The 25065-nt window shown below is 40.2% G+C and overlaps 1 protein-coding gene across 9 annotated transcripts in view; it reads left to right on the forward strand.

Moving 5' to 3' along the window:
• The window catches only part of plekha5 (pleckstrin homology domain containing, family A member 5), a 300640-nt gene that overhangs the window by 241292 nt on the left and 34283 nt on the right, over positions 1-25065 (forward strand). For 5 of the 9 annotated variants that reach the window (XM_059987628.1, XM_059987627.1, XM_059987625.1 and 2 more), the window contains 8 exons: positions 6640-6759; positions 12828-12893; positions 14507-14587; positions 14694-14843; positions 15792-15893; positions 17071-17173; positions 23767-23819; positions 24367-24555. In XM_059987628.1, the coding sequence (XP_059843611.1) occupies positions 6640-6759; positions 12828-12893; positions 14507-14587; positions 14694-14843; positions 15792-15893; positions 17071-17173; positions 23767-23819; positions 24367-24555 (864 nt within the window). The remainder of the gene's footprint in view (positions 1-6639; positions 6760-12827; positions 12894-14506; positions 14588-14693; positions 14844-15791; positions 15894-17070; positions 17174-23766; positions 23820-24366; positions 24556-25065) is intronic. The other 4 variants (XM_059987630.1, XM_059987626.1, XM_059987629.1 and 1 more) reach the window with 3 other exon arrangements.

A 25065-nucleotide genomic window follows, 5' to 3' on the forward strand; every position in this document is an offset into this window, starting at 1 on the left:
AGACTTAGCAAAGCTAAAACATGAGGTAATTTAACAGATCTCACAGCATATTCTTTCATAGATAAGTAATTCAAAAGTCTGCAGCATGTACATGGTATATATGGGTATCAAAATAATTATTGCCAAGTGTACTCCTGATATTTCAAAATAGTCATTGCCAATTTTTTCCCTTATTTCAAAATAATCATTCCCAACTATATTACTGCTCTTGCTAAGAGGCTTATATTATTTTATTACACATGGCTTCTCCAAAAAGACACATTTTTTATTTTCTTTCTATTATGAATAGAAAACATGCAATTTGAAAATTATTTTCATACAAAATGGGGATTTTGATAATAAGACCATAAGACATAGAAGCAGTTGGCTCAACGAGTCTGCCCAGCTATTTTATCATAGCTGATCCATTTATCCTCTCGGCTTCAATTTCCTACCTTCTCTTCATATTTCTTCATGCCCTGACCAATCAAAAATTTATCAACCTCTGCCTTAAGTATACATACAGACCTGGCTTCCACAGCTACCTATGGCAACGAATTCCACAGATACACCACTCCGTGACTAAAAAAATTCCTCTTTGTCTCCATTCTAAATGGATGTCACTCTATTCGGAGGCTGTGTCCCCTGGTTTGACTCTCCCACCATTGGAAGCATCCTCTCCACATCCGATGTAACAAGGAATTTTAGCATTCGATGGGTTTCAATGAGGTCACCCCTCATTCTTCTGACAGGCCCAGAGCCATCAAACATTCTTCATATGACAAGCCGTTCAAAGCTGGAATCATTTTTGTGAACTTCCTTTGAACCCTCTCCAGTTTCCTGCATGTTATTTCTAAGATAAGGAGTCCAAACCTGCTCACAAATAAGGCCTCACCAGTGTTTTATAAAGTCTCAACATTATATTGTTGCTTTATATTCTGGTCCTCTTGAAACGAATGCTAACATTGCATTTGACTTCCTCAGCAAAGACTCAACCTCCAAATTAACCTTTAGGGAATCTTGAACAAGGACTCCCAAGTCCCTTTGCACTTCAGATTTTGCATTTTCTCTCCATTTAGAAAATATTCAACCGTTTCATTGCTTCTACCAAAGAACATGACCATTCTCTTGCCAACACTGTATTCCATCTGCCACCTCTTTGCTCATTCTCCTAACCTAAGTCCTTCTGTAGCCCCTCTACTTCCTCAAAACTACCTGCCCCTCCACTCATCTTCATATCATCTACAAGCTTTGCAACAGAGCTATCAATTCCATCATCCAAGTCATTTACATAAAAAGAATTACATGTAGTCCCAACACAGAACCCTGTGGAACACCACTGGTCACCAACCAAAAAAGGCTCCCTTTGCTCCTACTCTTTGCCTCCTGCCAGTCAGCCGCTGCTTTATCCATGCTACATCTTCCCCGTAAAGCCATGGGCTTGTAGCTTGTTATGCAACCTCATGTGTGGCACCTTGTCAAAGGCCTTCTGAAAATCCAAATACACATCAACCAATTCTTCTTTGTCTATCCTGCTTGTTATTCCTTCAGAGAATTCCATCAGATTTGTCAAGCAAGGTTTTCCCTTGAGGAAACCATGCTGACTACAGCCTGTGTTATTATGTGCTTCTAAGTACTCCGAAACCTCATCCTTAACAATCGACTCTAACATCTTCCCAACAACTGAGGTCAGACTAACTGGCCTATAATTTCCTTTCTTCTGCCTCTCTCCATTGAAGAGTGGAGTGACATTTGTACCATGCTAGAATCCACTGATTATTGGAAGATCATTACTAATGCTTCCACAATCTGTTCAGCCACCATCTGGTTCAGGTGACTACCTTCAGATCTTTCAGTTTCCCCAGAACCTTCTTTCTAGAAATACAGACTTCATGACCCCTGACACCTGGAACTTCCACCATTTCCTTGCCCCCCATTACCCCCTCTCCAACATAGTTTTCCAGCAGTCTGATATCCACTCTTGCTTCTCTTTTACACTTTATGTATCTGAAGAAACTTTTGGTATCCTCTTTAATATCATCGGCTAGCTTACTTTTGAATTCCATCTTTAACTTCATGACTTTTTTTTAGTTGTGTTCTATTGGTATTGAATGCTTCACAAATTTCTCAATAACTTTTGCTCTATTATATGCCTTTCCTCTGGCTTTTATGCTGGCTTTGACCTCTCTTGTTAGCCATGGTTGTGTCATCTTGCCTTTTAGAATACTTCTTCCTCATTGAGATGTATATATCCTGTGCTTCCCAAATTGCTTCCAGAAATTCCAGCCATTCCTGCTCTGCTGTCATCCCTACCTGTATTCTTTCCTAATCAATTCTGGCCAATTCCTCTCTCATGCCTCTGTAATTCCCTTTACTCCACTGTAATACTGATACATCTGACTTTAGCTTCTCCTTCTCAAATTTCAGGGTGAATCTGATCATATTATGATCACTTATCCAGAAGGGTTATTCTACCTTAAACTCTCTAATCAATTCTGGTTCATTGCACAATACCCAATCCAGAATAGCTGATCCCCTATGTGCTCAAGCATGAGCTGTTCTAAAAAGCCATCTCGTAGGCATTCTAGATATTCCCACTCTTGGAATCCAACACCAACCTGATTTTCCCAATCTAGCTGTATATTGAAATCCCCAATGACTATTGTAACATTGTCCTTTTGGCATGCATTTTCTATCTCCCATTTTAATTTGTAGACCACATCCTTACTACTGTTTGGGCTCCTTTCAGTGTATTTTTTTAACCCTTGCAGTTCCTTTGCTCTATCAAGAAAGATTCAGCACCTTCTGACTCTATGTCACCTCTTTCTAATGATTTGTTCTCATTTTTTACGAACAAAGCAATGCCACCCCCTCTGGCTTCCTGTCCATTTGATACCTTGTGTATCCTTGAATGTTAAGCTCCCGCTTTAATCTTCATTCAGCCATGCTCAAAGGTACCTTTATCATCATACATGCCAATCTGTAGCTGTGCAACAAGATCATAATGTTTCAGTTTGAAAAGCAATTTGTCCATGCTCCCATCTCAATATTACTACCTTCCAGGTATAAAAGCAAAAAAGAAGCCATAATTATTACATTTAAAGCCTGTTAATTTGTCTCTATCAGTTAGTTAAGGCTCCCCTTACTATACCACATTTATTAACTGGCATACATCAAGAGATGACCCATTTAGAGTCAGGAAACCGTAGATTTTGATACACTTTTGCCATTTTGGCTAACCTTAATATTGGTGAGAGTAGAATCTAACATTCTGAATGTTATTACGTGCTGTTTATAATTACTCCCTGCTGTCTCTTTGGATGGAAGATGAATAGCTGTAATCTGCCTGGGGCCCTAATGGGAAACTTACTTCAGAAATCACTGAGAAATGACCTGTTTTTTTTCCTCAAAGTATGAGGCAATTAGCTTTATACCTGCCATAGACTATAACTTATAAATGCTCACTGAAAGAATTTCGGTCTTAAAAGTCTGGATTTTGGCATGGAGCCAAACACAATGGAGATTTAAATTTATTAATGTTAAAGAAAAAGGCGAAAAATATTGCAAAAGTACCTCGTGCCATTTTATTTTAAAGCTTTTTTTGGAATAGCTTGTTGAAGATAAGAACCATGTCTACAAATACGCTTTATGAGCCTATTACATTGGATGATAGATCTGCCTTTGTAGAATTCTCCTGGGAAAATATATATTTAGCATTTACCCATATTTTGAAAGGGTTTTTCAATGAGAGAGGACATGATGTCTATTTGACAATTCATTCCCAGTGTGAATAGGTTCCATACTTGTATCATTTCCTGCTTATAATGCACAAGGAATAGTTTGGGCTACAAATTAGGCTTCAAATATCAGACCTTCAATTCCAGATGAAGTTAGATTAGTTCATTGCCATATGCAAGCCAGGGTGCAAATAAATTACTTGTTCGCTGTAGCTTACAAAGTAAACAGTACACATGATGATAAATAGTGACAAGTGCTAAACAGTAGAAAGGTGCAAAGATGGTCGTGCTATCTGGAGTACTGGAAAAAAAACTAAAATGAACATGGGGAATAATTGATTTCAGAGTACAAGAACATGGCAGCAGCAATGGGAAAGGAGTATGAAACAGACGTTTCATTGAGAAGTTTGATAGTAGTTGGGAAGTAGCTGTTCTTAAGTCTGGACATCTGTGCTTACAAGCCTCCTGTATCTTTTCCCAGAAGGTCAGAGTGATGAAAGGCAACGGCCTGGGTAGCAGGCATCCTTAATGATATTACTAGATAAAATTCTGCAATGGAAGTAGAAGTGCAGAATATTTTTACTGGAAACTTGTTGACCCAACGCTTTAAGTCAGAAAGCCATAGGAGGGAAAAAAAATAATCCTTCACAATATTTCAGAGCAACACACAAAATGCTGAAAGAACTCAGCAGGTCAGGCTGCATCTATGAACAGGAATTAGCAGTCCACATTTCAGGCTGAGATCCTTCATCTGGACTGGAAAGAAAGAAGAAAGAATCCAGAATAAGAAGTTTAGGTGAGAGAAAGAAATACAAGCTAGATGGTGATAGGTGAAACCAAGTGAGGGGGTAGATCCCTTTTGACACACAAAGGACTGCAGATGCTGGGATTTGGTGCAAAAAAAAATACTGATAGAGGAACTCACCATGTCGAGAAAGAGTTTATGATTTGTCCTGGCTGGTGCTGAACCAATTATCACTAAATGCGTGATCAGAGAATTTCTTAAACCTGCTTGTGCGAATGCAGTACAACTAAAACAGACAACCCTACAAAATAATTCATTTTTGATGTAGGTTCCATTGGGATTTTCAGAGGCTCTGACAAATACTGTAACTACATAAAAGCAAAAACTAAAAATTCAAAAACTGCAGATGTTAGCAGTTCCAAAGTATTCATCCCCCCTTTGCTCAGTACTTAGTTGAACCACCTCTTACACCTATTTACGGCCAGTAATCTCTTTTGGATAAGTTCCTATAAGCTTTGCATACTGTGATGGAGCAAGGTTTTCTTATTATATCTCCTTACAAAATTGCTCAAGCTGTCCCAGGTTAGTTGAGGAGCAGTGGTTGACAGCAATCTTGAGATCTTGCCAGAGATGTTTGATCAGATTAAGGTCAAGACTCTGATTAGGCTACTCAAGGGCATCAATTTTCTTCATTTGAAGACATATCATGGTTGCTTTGGCAGTGTGCTTGGGTCATTGTCCTGCTGAAAGACAAATTTCCACCCCAGTTTAAGCTTTATGACAGAAGCTAGCAGGATTTTATCAAGGATCTTTCTGTATTTAGCAGCATTTATCTTCCCACGAAACCTGACCAGATTTTCAGTCCATGCTGCTAAAAAGCATCCCCACAGCATAACACTGTCTCCACCATACTTTACAATAGAGATGGTGTTACTTGGCAAATATGCAGTATCAATTTTACACCACAGATACCACTTAGTGTTCATGCCAGAATTTCCACTTTAGTCTTATCTGACCACAAGGCTTTCTTTCATCTTTACAGTATCTTCTAAATGACACTAGGAAAAGCCTTTACAGGGAAGGATATGTTTTTTTTTAGCCAGGGCTTCTTTCTTGCTTCTTTTCCGTAAATACACTTTTTGGGCAAGACCTTAGAGATTGTGGATCTATGAATTTCACCTCCAGTTGCAGCCACTGGCTTCTGCAGCTTACTCAGAATGACTGTTGGTGTCACAGTAGTCTTTTTTGCAAGTGCCATTCCTCTCCAGCGACATCAAGGATAGAGGGCCGGCCTGACCTACGCAGTGTGGCTGTGTTTTCATGTTCCACTTTTTCATGATGGTTGCACTGAGTTCCATGGTATGTTCAGAGCCTTTAAGATGGTCTTGTACCCTTCCCCAGATTTGTACCTCTCTTATTATAATTTCCCTGGCTTGGCTTGAATGCTCTCTTAACTTCATTTTGGTTTGGTTTGTTGAAAGCCTACCATCCTGTTGGACCTTACAGAGTGATGAGTATTCTTCTGAATTCATTGAAAATGTGATCCTCCAAATTTGTACATCAACAAGTTGTGCAAGTTGGCATGATAATATACATTATTGCACCTGAGGAAAGTTAGCATAGTAATTACAAAGGAGATGAGTACTTTTTCAACCTCACAATTTTTGTCATTAGTTTTTAGTAAATTGTTGACAGGTTTTCAAATTTTTCTTTTGATTTGACATGATGCAGAATGTTTTGTAGATTAAATCAGAAAGTCCTGCTACAATATATTTTAAATTTAGATAATGAGACAGTAAAATGTGAGAATAATTGTGGAAGCTGAATACTTTTTCAAGGTACTGTATGTCTGGAGCTTTTAGAAATAGAGATCTGTGCTTTTTTTTAAGTACTATTGATTATGTGTTATTATTTATTGTCAGAGCCTGCACAAGGTAAAATGGAAAACATTTTGTTATGAAATATTCCAAGATCTTTCCTTGCTCATACACAACTGTCTGCGAAAAATGCTGAGCTGTTACCACAGACAGATAGCTCTTTTTAACCTTTTGCATCCCAACTGTGATGCACAGTATTAATGAGTTCAGCCAGCAGTTTCGAATAATCCAGGCATGTGGTTAATAAATAATAAGTTAATATGTTTCTTTCCCCTTGGCTCCCCAAACTGCATTCCTGCAGCCGGAGGAGCTAACATTACTGCTGATCAAACTGAGGCGGCAGCAAGCAGAACTGAACAGCATCCGGGAGCACACAGCAGCCCAGCTTGTGCAATTGAATCTCAGTGATGCAAATCCCAAGGTCAGCTGCTAATATGATCTGTCATACTCCATTATCACTGTTTTATAATCACATCATCCATTACTGTTCTGTATTGTTGGTGTTCAGTATGCTGTGTAGTGTCATTTTATACCTTCTCGGATAAGTTTAATATATTCCATATATTATTTTGTAAAATTTAAAGATGTCGAACTGCTCACCAGTGTGTTTCATCAACGTATTGTGAAGTTAGTTGTTTTGTGGAGAAAATCTGCACCCGAATTCTTTTGCAAATGCATAATCTTTATTGAGGGGGCAAAATAAATCAAAATGCTGAAATCAATGATTTTGTGCCTGAAGGTTTGTGTCTCAAAATCTATTGTTCTATGAATGGCATCAGAGAAGTTCCTATTTTTGTAGCTTGGTCCTAAAGTAGTAAAGAATTGTAGTGCAAATATATATTCGCCCTAGAGCTTACTTAACTGTTTTAAATTGTACAGGTATGTCATTGAATTATTAGCCGCATTTCCTTGCTAATTCCTCACCAGTCTGGATTTCTTCCATTTCATATTCCTTATTCAGGGCCAAAAGAAACACTTCTCAACAACTTGTTCAACCTAACTTTACCTTCTCATGAATAAATGAGTTGTGGATTTTCAAATTGAGTTACGCAGGTGTAAACGTGTAGTGACAATTAAATTCCTGTTTTTAAATTAATTATAATCTACTGCTGCTCCTCTTCTTTCTAATTTCAATTCTTTGTTCTTATTTATTGCTGCATCTTAGAATGATATCCTCATTCATCACCTTCAAAGAAATCTCGTGTATTTGGATTATCAGGTGGGAGCACTAGAAATGAATTTTTCATTATCTTTAGTTCCCAATGCATGCCACCACAAGTCCATCAACCAATCTGGTCGCCTCCAACTGGAATGGAGAAAATCTTGGGAACCTTTTTAATCTGTCAGTGATTCCAGTCCTTATGTCTAATGCACTTGTTGTTGCAATCCTTAGTGCCCCATTCTGTGTAAAAGAACATTCATGAGGAAATCCTAGAATGTTAAAAAATCGTTTGTGTTTACTGCATTTTTTAAAAATTTGGCTCTATAAAGAGATCATAAGAAGTTGCTTGGCTAGTTGATATTAACTAGCTAATATCTTGAGTTAGTTTATTTGCTAGTTCTGATTACGTCAAATAAAATGTCGTTTTAAAATTCTCCTTACCAACTTCCTTAATACGCTATTAGCAAATTGATAGTGCACAAATAATAACTGTAAGTTAAATATATACAGTGTTTTAGAAACAATCTTTGACATTTAACATATTATTGATGGCTTCTAGTTAGAATAAAACTTCTGTTATTAAGATTGGTGTATATGCATGTTAGTGTGTTGCGGTTTTTTTTCCTATAGTTTATAATTTGGCTCCTTGTCAGCAGTTAGTGTACGTTAAGGCTTCTGTCTAATTGTAAAAACATAATGTGATATCTTAACATCTCCCTCAAAGGAGAGGACTGAGGCACACCCAGTATGTACCTCCTTGTATTATCTTTTTAGATTTTGTCCTTTTCTTTAACTGAAACTATCTTTTATTGATAAATTTCTGGCTGTTGTGGGAGATAAGAGATGATATTTTTGCATCAGTTATAGCTCCATTTTTTTAAAAAAATGTCTTGAAATGGTGAGAAACACAGAAAACACCACATTTTTACCTCTTACTGCAGGAAAAGGAAGTATTTTGTCCAAGTTTCAAGCATTTTCTCTTGCTCTAAAACTATTTATTTTTGAATAAAATGCAAACTTTTGCATTATTACAAATTTGTTTAAAGAAAATTTGGTTGACTAATTCTTTCCAGTACATTATTTATGAAATTTCATGATCAGACCTGTAAAATTATTTCCAATTTTTTTTATCTGCTTGGTCATAGCAAATCCCATACTGTAATCTTTTTTTGGTTCAATGTATAATGCTTGCAAAAGGCTTTGATATCTTCTAAAAAGCAGGAGCTATAATCACTGTTTCATCTTTTAAATCCAGCCATGCTGTAAACTGATGTTTACTGTATGCTCCTCCTGATTTGAAATAGATGAAAGAAAATGAACCTTTAATCGCCACAGTTCACACTATGATTGAGAATTCAGCACCAAGGCCACAAGTATACAAGCAAGTAAGGTCTTGGATGTTGGTTGCTTTGCTTAATCACAAAGCCCTGTGTATGGCAGCTTTCGGTTTATTACAGTTAAATCATACCCCAGAGTTTTTATTTTACTCCAGTTACATTCATCCATGCTTTGAACCATGCTGCAGCAGTGTTAGCATGGCTTATTTTACCATCTGCAAGATCTGTTATGCTTTACTTCAATATCTACTGTAGATACTCAGATCCATGTGCAATCTGGTTTTGTAATTGTATAGAAGGGTCAAATCTGACAAGCTCCTGTCTGAATCTAATCTTGCCTGGAACGGAGTGTGAAATAAACTGTGCCAAAGAGAATCCTATTGACTCGTTAATAGTAACGTCAAACAAAAACAAATTGCTGAAATGGTTTTGTATCATGTTAAATGTAGGTCAATTTTCAACCCTGAGGTTTTTGAAGTTTGGCTGGTATTTTATTGCCAAAGGTTTCTAATTCCATTTGTTTTGAGTTTGGAAAAGTGAGACATTTATCCAAATCAAAAGCATAATGATTTTGTAAAATTTTACTTGGATATAAATAACCTGTTGTTGCTTATTCATACACTGCCCCCCACTCTTCTTCCCTAAATATGTAACCACAAAGTCGATCGCAAGCATTGTGCTTTCCTACTGTATTTTTCCTTAAACATGGCTCATCATTTCTGCATGATGGTTGTTACTGCATGCTTAAATGTATAAAGTTCATGATAGCAGAACCTGAAGAAATGTGTTTGCATTCTGCACCAATACTTTCTTCAGCTCCCACATCTTTAAGATCAGATCAAAGGTAGGTTTTATGATGCTATGGGCATTTATTACACAGCGTCTTAATTCACTGCGCTGCTAGATAAAAATTTTAAAAGATTATGAGATATGCAATTTTGCAACCGTTATTGTAACTGTTTTGTGCCTTTTCAGTATCATTTGAGCTTAGTGGTACTTTGTGGTTTGGGATATTAATAACCTCATGTATATAATGTCCTTATGAAATACTGTACTTTGAGAATGGGTAGTCATGACGTTATGGACTATCTGCGCGGCAGCTGAACTGGCTGTGGTTTGCAGAGTGATGCAGCTCCTGCAGCCCGTTATCAATCCTGACCTCTGGTGCTGTGTGTGTGGAGTTTGCACATTTTCCCTTTGACCACCAAGGTTTGTCCAGCTATTCCCACATCCCAAAATGTACAGGTTGGTAAGTTAATTTGTCACTATACTCATAGATAAACCTGAATGGTAAAATATAGGGAAAATGATGGGAATGTGGGGGAGAATAGGTTGCAGGGAAAATGGAATTAATTTGTAAAGCGACATAAAATCAATATGCCATAATGGTCATGTTCTATGTAATAAGGGGACAGTGAGGTCAGTTTCAGTTTTGCTTGGTGTAAAGGATTAGCCTGTTGCTCAGCAAATGCAGTTTACATTTGCTACTGTTGTAATTTAGCTAACTTTGAAACTTAATGCAATAAAATAGATAAAATGCAGCTGATGTATGATACATTATCCTCAATTTTATTTTATTATAATAGCTACAGTCATGTTAATAAACTTGATAAGCATATCAGGCACCACAGTAGCATAGCAGTTAGCATTACAGCCCCAGTGTTGCAAATTCAGTTCCACCATTGTCTGTAAGAAGTTTGTACATTCCTCTGTGACTGTGTAGGCTTCTTCCAGATGCTTTTGGTTTTCTCCCACATACCAAAGACGGTACATATGGCTGTAATTGGGTGGCCTGGACTTGTTGGGCCAGTGGGACCTGTTGTGTTGTCCCTCTAAATAATTAAGTATTGTTGAGTATCAAACTAAAACAACAGTGAATTAATATGTAGTCAAGTCATCTGTGCAAGTTCATTGCATTCTGGTTAATTGGGCCATCATTTAATCAGGGCAGCTGCATATTTGGGATAACTCTTAAAAGAACCAAAACTAATCCAGAAAATTGCCAGGATTCCCATCTTTTATTTGGGACATTATGCCACTTAATTGGGGAAAGACACTGTTCCTGAACAGGTTCTTAATAGTGTCAGTTAAACACACATGTGTGACTATTAGACACTACACTGTTTTTAGAGCAAACAGTTTTTAAATAGTATCAATTGTGTGTGTTTGTGTTCAAAAAGCAGTGATTTTTGTCATTGATAGTCGGCAAGAAATAAACTCTTAAGACAAATTCAGGAAAGTTTTGCTCACTACGGTTTCAAGCATTCAGGCTTGGAGATGCCAGCAACAGCCGGGACTGAAAATGAAATGATTTCACTACTTCAGCAAGTTAGGAACTATGAAGAATTTGAAGGTATCAACAATCAGGGAATGTTACAATGAAAATGAAGATTTGGAGGACGCAATGGTTGAAAGCAGAAGTTGTCTCTGCTGATTTTATTCATTGTGTACACTGGACAAATTCCTCCATTGTTAGCTATTAGGAACTAACGAACAGTTTTATAGTATTGGTTCTGTTCTAATTTGTTATATATTTCATTTAAATACATGATTTTTTATTCAGTTTGACTTTTTTATACTTTTTAACTATTTCCATGAAACTTTGGCTAATTGTGGTCACCGCTTAATTGGACCAAAATATACTGGTTCTGAAGTGTTACAATTAACTGGAATCTATTGTATTTGGTACCACTTTGATAAATATTCAAATTTGTCATGCCTGTAGCACTGAATTTGCTCAAAGCGCTGGCTTATCTACTTCATACGATCCACTGGTTCTTCCACACCCCTCATCACTATTAACCTTCCTGTTCTATTTACAATGACAGAAAATAAAATGGGGCAGTTTAAAAAGAAAAGCAGCAAGCACATTTTGTATTACAGCTGCAGGTCAATTTTATCCCAGTTTCTTCAGTCTGTTTTATTAACCTGTCTTAAATATAGTACCAACGATAATTTTAACACACCATATCAGGGCCGTATTTTCCTATCCTGCTGCCTCACAGAAAATATATTTATTAATACTAGTATCATAATGCTAATGACAAAACCTTGCCTTTTTCTCTTCTTTAAGATCACTAACCTAGACAAAATATATAACAATCAATTTTATCAAAATTAAAACTAACTGAATGTAATGTTGCTATTACTTAATAGCTCTGAAATTGATTGATTGATTTATGTATGATTTATCCATTAGTAATGGCTGTGTTTGCTTCATTATGCAATTGGGACTTAAATGCACAGTCTGCTGTAGCCCTGAAGCAAGAAACAAGAATCATCAAGATTTGTACTTCCGTTATGTAGTAAATTTATGTCTGCAATTTGTTCACTCTTTATGCTTTGAGCAAGCTTTAAGTTTTAATTCATTACTTGGATACTAATGGTGAAAAAAAATATTGTTTAACTGACAAACTGAGACTTCGTCATGTTTAAAACACTGCATTTCTGAAAATTGTTCACAATAATTTATTTCTTGTATGTTGTTTGACAATTCCTTGCAGGTTAGCAGTTCAGATGTTAGGATAAAGAATATGCTGCAATTGGGGTCTACATCGATACAATACTTTTCTAAGAACCCAATTTCAACACGTGCTTTTTCTTTTTCTATGTTTAAATATTACAGTTTTCAAGGTGTGATACTTTGTCTAGCCTCTTGCTGTCTTTATCTGTGAAAGGTATTCCTTAACATAAAATTAACTGTTTATCTGTCTTATCAAAGGTAACTTGTGTTGTCATATTTCAAGGAAAAATAAATTAATATAATTCCCAGGATAAATTTTCTTGTTCCGCATTCTAAGTGGAAATCTTCTCTGAACAAAGTACTGATTGAAATATTGGTTCTGCAGACAGTATTGTGGCTCTCTCTTTAGCTCACACTTGCTTCAAATTAGGCTTCCTGATGGGAGTACTACATCATTGAACCTGTTTCTCAAGTTAATCTGTTGACATTCTAACACTTGTTACTTTTTCTTAATCATTCTCTTGCAGCTGGCTCAGCATGATGAATACAGAGAAACCTTATACAGCCACAGAACTGAAGAACTAGATGTGGATGTATGTAAAATTTGTTAATTTTTTGTGTTAATTGGGCATTCTGTATTGATTCTCTGTGTGGTGGGAGACAATAGAGCAAGATTTTAGGTGTTTTAAGGCAAAATGGAGATGCTTTCTGCAATTTAAAGTGGTAAATGCAATTTTGTTTGAGCCATTTCCTATCCTTTCACGTACATCTTAAACTTGTTCCATGTTAAACATTACTATAGAAATCACACAATACAAAGTTCCCTATAGATGCTAAGCATTATTTTTTCTCTGTTCCCATTCAATTAATTGACCAACAACAATTTCCCATGTGTGAAATTCACTTTGCTTCTTTTCTTATTATTTTGAACTAACTGCTGAGATTTATCTTGTTTGATTTGGTTGTGGATGATATTCAATCAATCGGTATGGTTTCTAAGGACTAGAATCCAGCATGATCTTAAGGTTATACAGAAGACAAATTGCATTTATTGCAAGGGGATTCAGGTTTAGAAATTAATTAGTTTTTTTACAATTGGGCATTCATTGGTGAGGCTATACCTAGAGTACTGCATACAGTTTTGGTCCCTTTATTTAAGAAAGGATTTATTAGAATTGACGATGGTCCAGAAAAGATTCATAAGGCTAATTCCTGAGTTGAGAAAGTTGTCTCTCATGACAGGCTAAAATAAAAATAGACCTTGGAATAGGAGAATGAGTGATGTTCTTGAAACAGAATATTGTAAGGGGTCATGACTGCGTAGATGTTGGGATGCAACCATAAGTGGGAGAATCTGGAATGAGGTGATGCTCTTACAAAACTACAAAACTTAAATGAGGGGATGCTCATTTAAGGGTAAGGTGCATAGGAAAATTTCTTGCAAATTGTGTTCAATCTCTAGAATTCTCTGCCTTGGAGGAAATTAAAGGGCAGATCACTGGAGAAGTACTTAAAGAGGAAGATGGTAAAAACTGAAGAGTACGTTCAGAGATAACAGTGTTTCTCCAATTCTGGGCTCTCAGGCACATTCAATCCATATGCTTTAGCTGTCAATGCTATGCACTCTCGAATTCCCTCCTTCACTCTTTCCTTCTGCCTCTAAAATGCTCCTTTAAACTTAAATTTAATCAAGTTTTGAATCAGCTATCTGCATGTTCTATACATGGCATGCTGTTGAGCATTGTTGGCTAACATTGGAGTGTTTTCCAATGGTAAAGTTTCTAATAAATACAAATTGTTGTCACCTAATATTGAGCTCACAATTTTCTACTTTTATGCACTTTCCCACTATTTTACTAAACTTTAGGAAAAGTTTTCCTGCATGCATATTTTCAGTACCTACCAATCCTGAGAATGTGTTTGAAGTTACTATAAGTAAATGCTGGAAACAGAAACAAAACTGCAAGAGGAGAAACAAAGTTAATGTTTCAGGTCAAAGACCCTTTGTCACAGTGGAGGGTCTTTGACCTGATATGTTAACACTGTTTGTCTCCACAGATGCTGTTTGACCTGATGAGTTTTTCCAAAATTTTCAGATTTTATTTCAGATTTTTTAACATCTCCAAGTTTTTGATTTTGTTGAAGTTATAATACTGATTTGTGTGCTAGCCCTTCATGTCTTCTATCTTTGTGATTGCCTTTTCAGGCGAAACTCAGCCAGTTGTGTGAACAGGATAAGGTGGTTCATGAGCAGGAGGAGAAACTGCAGCAGCTGCACAAGGAAAAAGTAAATAATTGAGATGAAGTTCCTGAGCTTGAACATAAAGAACACATCCTGTTAATTTAATCACTTTTGGTCTAAAAATACTAAATGTGCCTTCTCTCCACTGCAGCATACACTGGAACAGGCGCTATTAGCAGCCAGCCAAGAGATCGAAATGAATGCAGACAACCCCAGTGTGGTACAAAGTGTGGCCTTACAGAGAGACGTCTTGCAAAATGGATTACTCAGCACCTGTCGGGAGATATCAAGGGCCACTGCAGTAAGTTGTTACAGTCTCACTTATAATTGCTGCTGTTGTGGTCTGCAAGCAGGTCATATTGTGTAGAAGTATTAAGTAGGACAGTACATTATTCCGAAAGGAACCAGGGAGTGAGATGTGGAGGGAAGTGCAGGACAGTTACTGTTAGTCAGCTCATGCACCCCACCTGGTGGTTGGTGCATGCCAGAATGTCAAAGTACTAGGTACGGATACTAACCCCAATCCCAGCAGTATATAGTGTAACACTTGCCCAACAGGCTGGTATATGTCTAGGGGAAAAGGAGATCCAGCCACACACCAACCCCACCTCCCGTACACACAGGTGCTGTGAGAATTGAGTTTATGCCTTGCGCCCGCCCACAGTATCAAACCCACAACAAATACCGTTATGAAATACACTTCAAAAAGAGTTTACTAAAATTAAAAGAGTATTAGGCAATACAATATATATGCAAGGGAAAAAATCAAAAAGGGCGCCAACTTAACAAAGTTCAGTCAGTTTAGTGCACATCGTTGGAGCTCAAACATCGAACCATTCGACCCCTCGTCGTTTGCCTCCGACCTCCACGTCTTCGCACCTAGGACCACCCCCGGTGGTCTTCCGAGTAGTGCAGCGCATGCGCATCTTCCTCCCAACTCCCCACCAAAAGCCCGCAAAAACCCCTTCCCCAAGTTCCCAGCCTCACAAGACAAAATAACATTCCCCATTGGTTAACAAATGAATACAATTACCATATCAGCAAGTATAAAGCAAAACAACTGCAAGAGAAACACTTAACAGACAAAGAAGCATTCCTACTCTTAACAATCCATTTTGAGTAACATACACAGGACATTGTACAATAGGATTATTTCCAATGCAGCTATTTTCTTTTATTTGCAAAGTTTTGCTGTTTTTTTTTATAGTAAACAGTTCTTCTTTATAAAGCTATGTATCTTGTGATTCAGGAGCTTGAAAGAATGTGGAGAGAATATGACAAGTTAGAATATGATGTAACTCTTGCAAGAAACCACCTACATGAGCAACTGGACAGATTTGAAGGAGTTCAGGTACTTTAATCAAATATACTTGGAGTTCAGGCACTTTTATACTTACAAAAGGGTAATATCTCTCTGTCACCCCCATGAGCCTCCGCATCCAACACATTATTTTCCGTAACTTCCGCCATCTCCATAGGGACCCTACCACCAAACACATCTTTACCTCCCAGCAAAACCCCCACCCCACTTTCCGTCGGGATCACTCCATGATTTCCTTGTCAATTCCTCCCTCCACACTAATCTCCCTCCTGGCGCTTAAACCTGCAAGTGGCCAAAGTGCTATATTTGCACTTTCACCTCCTCCCTCAGCTCTATTCTGAGCCCAAACATTCCTTTCAGATGAAGCAACACCCCACCTGCAAAGCTATTAGGGTCACCTAATGTACCCAGTGCTCCTGATGCAGTCTCCTCTACATTGGTGAGACCCGTCATAAATTGGGGGACCATTTTGTCAAGCACCTCCACTCCATATGCCAAAAGTGAAATTTCCCATTCCCGTTCTGACTTGTCAGTCCTTGGTCCTCTCTTTTTCGACAATGGGTGGAGGAGCATCCATTCTGTCTGGATGCCATTCAACCTGATGACATTAACATTGATTTCTCCTTATTGTAACTTTTTCACTTCCCTCTTCCCTCTTCTTCTATTCCCCACTATGAGCTCCTACCTCTTTTCACCTGTTACCTCCCTCTGGCATCCTTCCTCCTTCCCTTTCTTACATGGTCCATTCTCCTTTCCTATCAGATTCCTTCCTCTCCAGCCCTTTATCTTTCCCACCCACCTGGCTTCACCTTTCACCTTCTAGCAGGTATCTTCCCCCTTCCTTTCTAGTCATAAAAAAGGGTCTCAGCTCACAAGGTCGACTGTCTATTCATTTCCAAAAATGCTGTCTGACCTGCTGATTTCCTCCAGCATTTTGTGCATTTTACTATCTTCTCTAACATCTATTTCTCGAGAATAGTAAAATGATAGGGCACATTATATGCATTATTTTCTTGCATCTTATCCTTTCTGTGGCAAGCATATTTTATTTACAATACTGTTGGTATACTGGGTGCACAAAACCATTTTTAAATCATTTGTAAGACTTTGGATAAAATAGTCTGGATTATCCTTGTAAATGCTACATTTCATCACATTTTACACGAGTAATGTACTTGTAGTTAGAGGAGTTTATATTTCTCACAAGGCGGATTTAGCTGGCCACCAACGCTCTCAAATCCAAAAGGAACTCTGGAGAATTGAAGATGTTATGGAGGGACTTAGCAAGAACAAACAGCAAAGGAATATTGGTAAGAGAAGTTAAATATTCATATAGCATTTGTACTGTAGAATATATTGTGGTTTCTTGTTTATCTACTAATGTAGTTAATGTTTGAACTTACCTCTGAGAACTGCAATAAATATACTTAAACCGGTTCCCCCACCAGGCTTGCCTGGTGAGGAGGGTGGTTAGACACCCTGCAGGATGAAAAACAAGACCTGTCAAAGGGCAGACGAACCCTCTCGTAGGGTCAACGGCCATCTAGCAAACACGTGCCGTGAAGCGTGGAAAGGGCATCCCTTGCATTGAAGTTTGGTCTGGCAATTCACTGCAACAGAACTTCCCCCAGCCATCTTGGACCCCACCATCCCACTGGATCCGGGAGGTGGATCTGGACCTGTGCAACCCCCTACTCACCTAAAATCCATTCACTCACACGCTGTTCTTTCTGAGGAGTGGGGTATTCAAATCCCATTAACTGACTGAAAGGAACCATCATCATCCTATGGGATGGATAGCCAGAGAGTGAAATATACTTAAAGAATTCAGAAGTCGGAAATTGCAACTTTTGACTTGGTTTTAAATTAGTGATCTGAAACTATGGACTTTCCCTTTTAAGATTATCGTTGTGCTGATCATAGATTTAAATAAGATAGATATGATTGTTTCTTTTTATGACAAGTGGAAATTATTTTTAACAAATTAGTTACTTTTCCCCTACATTAAGTAAAAACTGTACAGCAATATTGCTAAGTGTTTTGATGAGTTTGCAACTCAATAATATGCAGTTAGTTCCATGCCTTTGTTTGTGCTCCATGTAAACTTACGCTTTCCCCCATCTAATCACTATATTCTTCTATTTCTTTCTCCATTGGACTTGCATAACATCCTCACTGTATTCATACTATTCATCTCAACTATACCATGTGAAGAGAAGTTCACCATCATAAGCCACTCTGTGAGTGAGGAAGTGGAAAAATTCGGACAGCTGGTTCTGCTTGTTAGCCAACTGTTCATGAGGGAATTACCAGCCAGCTGTAGTGTGCATGTTAGTGTGTTCCTTGTCATTAGCTGCTGCACACTGCAACTAGGGATGGTTCCCTATTCTACTGAGTTGAGAGGATTAAATGCACTTCGTTACTAGCTCCTCAAATTTTAATGGATTTGCTCACCTTATTTAAGGGTGTTTTCCCCTTTCAATTAATACTAATATGTTAATAAATTATGTGCATTATTTTAAATGCATTACTTTGAATTTTTAGATCAATTTTGATTTGAAATACTCAAGTATTTCAACTCTGTCTATATTTCTCAAATCGTCAGAGGAGTTTAGAGACAAGAAGAATGACCTTTGACAGTATAAGCTTTCAGAGAGTCATCAGTGCAGTGCTAGGGTAGAGCCTTGGATTACATTGCCTGAAGTCTAGTCATTCACATCATGCAACAGCTCTAATGACAATGGTGACAGTGTGGCTGCCAAAGATAAACGTGAATGCAGGCATACTGTAGGAGGTGAACACAAAGGGAAAGCTTAGGTTAAGCACCAGATCAACCTTTTATTGACTGCCCTGTATGAATGAAGCCCAATTTGGCTTCACCCACAAGTGGAAATGACATTTATCCTATCTAACCCTTTCATCAATGTGAAAAACTTTTAACGGGTTTTTGATTAAGAAATGATTGCCACCTCTCTTATTCCTTCTCACTATATAATCTGTGGGTTCTAGTATCAATATGGTCAAACTTTTTTTTTGCCTTTTTTCCAGTAGCTGGATGTTTTGATGACCAGAAATGTTCACTGCACTATGAAGTGTGGTCATAAAGATAAAACAAGTGTTCTGTTTTTCAGTTCTGTCCTGTTTGAATAGGCATATTCATCTCTCCAACTCATTTTCAGAAATTTGTTCTATACATCTGTTCATCTGTGCATCTGTTCTATACATCCCTCTATTCCTCTCACCTAATTAGATAATTACTTTTCAGGGAACGTGTGTCCTGATATATCTTACCGAAATACAAGATTTTGTACTTTTCCTTGTTAAAATGCATTTGGAAGATTTTATATGCATGTTGTAAAGAAAATTAATTGCAGTACCACTCTGTTTTATTACCTCTATCATGAGTGGTAACAGACATTTAACAGAAGAAGGTGGCTCCATGGTAAAAGCAGTACATGGATACCAAAGAGCAGGCTGAAGCTTTTGTGACCAGCTTCATATGGAAGTGTTAAGTGACTAATCCCTCGTGACAGCCTTTTGAGGAGTTCGAAATCATTAAAGCATTATAGCCAATTTGATTCACTCTATGATTTATCAAGAAATGGCTGAGCATACACTGCATAGTAAGTGTTAGGAAATTTCATGACACCTTAGTAATGGCATTAAGAATATATGCTACTAAACTCACTCCCCTTCTAGTCAAAGCTTGCCAGTACAGCAATGTGGATGTTTCCACATTAAGTCCTGGCCATTTTTTAAAAAAGCAGGGAAAATCCAACCCAGCCTGTGACAGTTGCATGAATCTACATACAATGTAAAAGTAATGTGATTTGTCATGGGCATTACAAATAACGCTCTTTCCATGAGAGATTATAAAACCCCTTGATTTGATACTGTAGCGGTGTGCTACACGCAGCGCTAAAATTACGACACGGAGTCGGTAACTGCAGTCGAAGGAAAAAACTTTATTCGAAATCCTCAGCCTCACTTTTAAGCCTCCCTCAACCTGCCCCCCGTGGCGCAGAGGCTCCAAAGCTCTATGCTTGCAAACCCCCGTAGGCTATCTAATTCTGAGCCGGTTCAGATGTGTCAGGAAATGGGTCGCCACATGACCCCCCCCCAGAACCGGCGATACACCCCCCAATGTCCACAGTCTGGGCCAGAACCTGCTTGGGAGGTCGGCCTCTGCGCCGAGGTGCCGGAAACTCGGCTGGTTGTGCCAGGTCCACATGGGCCGGTTTGAGGCGGTCCACCGTGAAAACCTCCTCTTTCCCCCCAACGTCCAGCACGAATGTGGACCCGTTGTTCCGGAGCACCATAAACGGCCCCTCGTATGGCCGCTGCAGCGGTGGCCGATGCCCGCCCCTTCGTACAAACACAAACTTACAGTTCTGCAGGTCTTTGGGTACGCAGGTCAGGTTCCGCCCGTGCTGTGAAGTTGGTATGGGGGCCAGGTTACCGAGCTTCTCGCATAGTCTGCCCAGGACTGCTGCGGGATCTTCCTCTTGCCCCCATGGGGCTGGTAGGAACTCCCCGGGGACGACCAGGGGCGCGCCGTATACCAACTCGGCCGACGAGGCGTGCAGGTCGTCCTTGGGCACTGTGCGGATGCCGAGTAGGACCCAGGGAAGCTCGTCCGCCCAGTTGGCTCCTCGCAGGCGGGCCATGAGGGCCGACTTCAGGTGACGGTGGAAACGCTCCACTAGCCCGTTCGACTGTGGGTGGTAGGCAGTTGTGTGGTGCAGCTGAGTCCCCAAAAGGCTGGCCATAGCTGACCACAGGCTGGAGGTGAACTGGGCGCCTCTGTCGGAGGTAATGTGGGCCGGTACACCAAAGCGAGATATCTAGGTGGTGATCAGGGCTCGGGCGCAAGATTCGGAGGTGGTGTCAGTGAGCGAGACCGCCTCTGGCCATCTTGTGAACCGGTCCACGATAGTCAGGAGGTGCAGGGGGCCCACGATATCCACATGAATGTGGTCGAAACGCCGGTGGGCGGGATGGAACTGCTGCGGTGGGGCTTAGCGGGCAGAGGGGTTGCCCCGTCTTTAGTAATCCTGTGGCCCAGGAAGTCAATGGTATCGAGTCCGAACTGGCATTTGGCGGGGTTGATTGTAAGACCGTACTCACTCAGTCGGGCGCAGAGTTGACGGAGGTGGGACAGATGCTCCTGACGACTGCTGCTGGCTATGAGGATGTCGTCCAAATAGATGAACGCGAAGTCCAGGTCCCGTCCCACCGCGTCCATTAACCACTGGAACATCTGTGCAGCATTCTTCACGCCGAACGGCATGCGGAGGAACTCGAAAAGGCCAAACGGGGTGATGAGAGCCGTTTTGGGGACGTCGTCAGGATGCATCAGGATTTGATGGTACCCTCGGACGAGGTCTACCTTGGAGAAGATCCGTGTGCCGTGCAGGTTTGCTGCAAAGTCCTGAATGTGCGGCACAGGGTAGCGGTCCGGTGTGGTGGCCTCGTTCAGCCTGCGGTAGTCGCCGCACGGTCTCCAGCCTCCCATCGCTTTGGGCACCATGTGCAGGGGGGAGGCCCATGGGCTGTCGGACCGCCGGATGATCCCCAATTCCTCCATCCACTGGAACTCCTCCTTCGCCAGTCGGAGCTTGTCTGGGGGAAGCCGCCGAGCGCGGGCATGGAGGGGTGGTCCCTGGGTCGGGATGTGGTGCTGTACGCCGTGTCGGGGCATGGCCGCTGTGAACTGCGGTGCCAGAACCGATGGGAAATCCGCCAGGACCCTGGTGAAGTCGTTGTCGGACAGCGTGATGGAGCCGAGGTGAGGGGCTGGCAACTGGGCTGCACCCAGGGAGAACGTCTGAAAGGTCTCAGCGTGTACCAGTCTCTTCCTGCGCAGGTCGACCAGTAGGCTGTGAGCCCGCAAAAAATCCGCACCCAGAAGCGGTTGGGCTACGGCGGCCAGTGTAAAGTCCCACGTGAACTGGCTGGAGCCGAACTGTAGCTGCACCTGACGGGTGCCATAGGTCCTTACTGTGCTGCCGTTCACGGCCCTCGGGGGGGACCCGGTGCCCTGCTGCGGGTGTCATAACTCGTCGGAGGTAAAACGCTGAACTCGGCACCAGTATCGACCAAAAACCGGCGTCCCGACCTTCTATCCCACACATACAGGAGGCTATCCCGATGGCCAGCCGCCGTAGCCATCAGTGGCGGCTGGCCCTGGCGTTTCCTGGGAACTTGCAGGGCGGGCGACAACGGCGGGCTTCTACGTCCCACCGCTGGTGGTAGAAGCACCAGTGTTCATTGGGCCGGGGGTTGGCGGGCTCTGCGGCCGGGCCTGGACTGGTTTGCTGCTGGGAGCGTGGCTGAGAGATCTGTGCGATGGATGCCCCGCTCACCTTTTTGGCGTTCCACAGCAAGTCCGCCCGGGCTGCCACCTTCCGGGGCTCACTGAAATCCGCGTCGGACAGCAGCAGGCGTATGTCCTCGGGCAGCTGCTCCAGGAATGCCTGCTCAAACATGAGGCAGGGTGTGTGTCCAGCGGCTAGAAACAACATTTCATTCATTAAAGCCGATGGAGGTCTGTTGCCCAAGCCATCCAGGTGCAGTAAACGGGCAGCCCGCTCGTGCCGTGAGAGTCCGAATGTCCTGAGGAGCAGGGCTTTGAATTCCGTGTACTTGCCGTCTGCCGGGGGCGACTGTACGAACTCCGCGACCTGGGCCGCTGTGTCCTGGTCGAGGGAGCTCACCACGTAGTAGTAGCGGGTGTCTTCTGAGGTGATCTGGCGAACGTGGAATTGGGCTTCGGCTTGCTGGAACCATAGGTTCGGTCGCTGTGTCCAGAAACCTGGCAGTTTCAACGAAACCGCATGAACAGAGGCGGCGTCGGTCAGTTCTGGTCCAAAAATCGTTTGGACCGTCGGGGTCACCAATTGTAGCGGTGTGCTACACGCAGCGCTAAAATTACGACACAGAGTCGGTAACTGCGGTCGAAGGAAAAAACTTTATTCGAAATCCTCAGCCTCACTTTTAAGCCTCCCTCAACCTGCCCCCCCCATGGCGCAGAGGCTCCAAAGCTCTGTGCTTGCAAACCCCCGTAGGCTATCTAATTGTGAGCCGGTTCGGATGTGCCAGGAAATGGGTCGCCACAATACCATCCACAAGTTTTTAAATTGTCTTTCTGATTCCTTCTAAATTCAAATAGTGAACAGCAATATTCCCAGCATTAAATCTTGTGGATCAATTACTAACATTTTTCAATCCAAGTATTTTCATGTATCAAAGCCTATTTTGTTCCAATCTTCTGTTTATCCTTCCTTTAATCATAATCCACTACATTATATTTGGCAATTGCTTTTAAAAAATATTTTTTACTTCGTTCATCCAAATTTTTACATTATCTTGGCAAGTGTATATGATTATATTATCCTCTGTATTTAATCTGTACCTTCTTTTTCCCTATTATTTGGCTGTTTTTGAAGGTAAACATGCAACTTTCTTACCTCCCTGATTTAAGAATTTCTTTCTTAATCATCTGAGGCCTGAGTTCAATTCTGTAAGCATAGGTTTTTGTTGAAATTGCAGTAGTAGAACAGCCCTCTGGTTGACTTTGAGTGTATTTGTTTGGTCCTGTGTTGTTAGCCTTCATTGGAAACATTGCTCAGTATTTACAGAGAAAAATAAGAAGTAACTTCCATATTGGAAAGTTGCTGTGCTACATGTCTAAGTTGGGACTTGTGCCTAACATAATATTCAAGATAATATGATGCCTACATTTAAAAAAATATATATAGAAAATGAAGGGCAATTCTTTTTTCTAGAATAGCAATGCAATCACATGGAATCTGAACATTAACAGGCTTCCTGCCAGCAGATTTTAAAAAGTTATTGCCCTTGAATCAAATATTCTAATTTGCACTTTTAATTCTGTTCAAAGCCATTGCTGTGTCACAATCTGGACCTGCTTCAACCCTAAGGCACAGACAGGAGGTAAGGAGCTATTCTCAGTCACTGGTGTGTACCTGTTAGAATGAGGAAATTACTGTAAAATAAATTTGAAAATGATCAGAAATGAATACAAGTTTGTAGTCTCACATTAATAATCTCACATTTATAGGTGAAATGTTTGTGTTAATTTGATGCTGCTTTACTATAGGACATTTGCTTTTCACCAACATGTTTTGAAAGTGGAAAGAATAAACGGAAGATATGATCATTGTTCAGACCCATCTTTTCTTGCTAATACACTTTATTTCTGATTATTCAAAGTCATTTTGGTACAGATAGATTGAATCATTAAATAATGTTAATCAGCCAACACGATGTATATGATAGTGTCAAAAAGTACAATAATTGGATTGTATTTAAATTAGCTGACTTTGAATTAAGGAATAGACTGTAGTACTATATTTGCTTTCATGTATCTATATGCAGAACATGATCATGAGTTAATTTGCACACATAAAGTAAGCAACATCTGGCATATCTCAAATTGTGTTGTGCACTTATTATATGGTGGCCATCTTACACTCTTTAGGAAGATGAAACAGCCCCTCCTCGTCCTCCTCTCCCCCAATTATTTGACTTGACAGAGAAGGGTCCCTCAATTCCTCCTCTTCCCAGTGAGAGAAATCTTTACCCTTGTTCTACCAGAAACCTGGTGCATCATCTAGACAAAGCGAAGATCCACCCTGAACTGGAAGATCCGAGGAATGGTGCAGATTCAGTAAGTGGCTGACTACTGCCACTGTTTATCTTTTTTAAACCTGCTCCATCTGCATTTCCCTCTTCATTGTTTTTTGCCATAAAATTATTTTGCTTCCTCACATTTTTGTGGTGGTTTTACTTATACTTTTACCATTGGTGCTTTTTGGTCTTTCATATACATGAATGAGCTGTCTTGCATAATTATAACTTATGTAAACAGATGAAAAATAATCCTGAAATGGAATTACACATCATGAATAATATTCTCACCTTTAAATATTTACATCATTCCTTGGACAGGTTGTCCTAAATGTTCTGCCCAGTACCAAAATCTGGCATCTTACTTCATGTTTTTACACTAGTTACACAAGTGTGTTAAAACATTGATATCTGTTCAGTTGCTTTATGACAAGACAATTCATTCAGTAAATTTGACTTTAATGTTACTTTTAAAGTGATTACCATTAAAAGGTTGTCTATTGACATATTCTACTTAACAATGTAAAACTATCTTTGGAGTGTATTGTTA

The sequence above is a fragment of the Hypanus sabinus genome, chromosome 13 (assembly GCF_030144855.1).
Source record: "Hypanus sabinus isolate sHypSab1 chromosome 13, sHypSab1.hap1, whole genome shotgun sequence".
Lineage (NCBI taxonomy): Eukaryota > Metazoa > Chordata > Chondrichthyes > Myliobatiformes > Dasyatidae > Hypanus > Hypanus sabinus.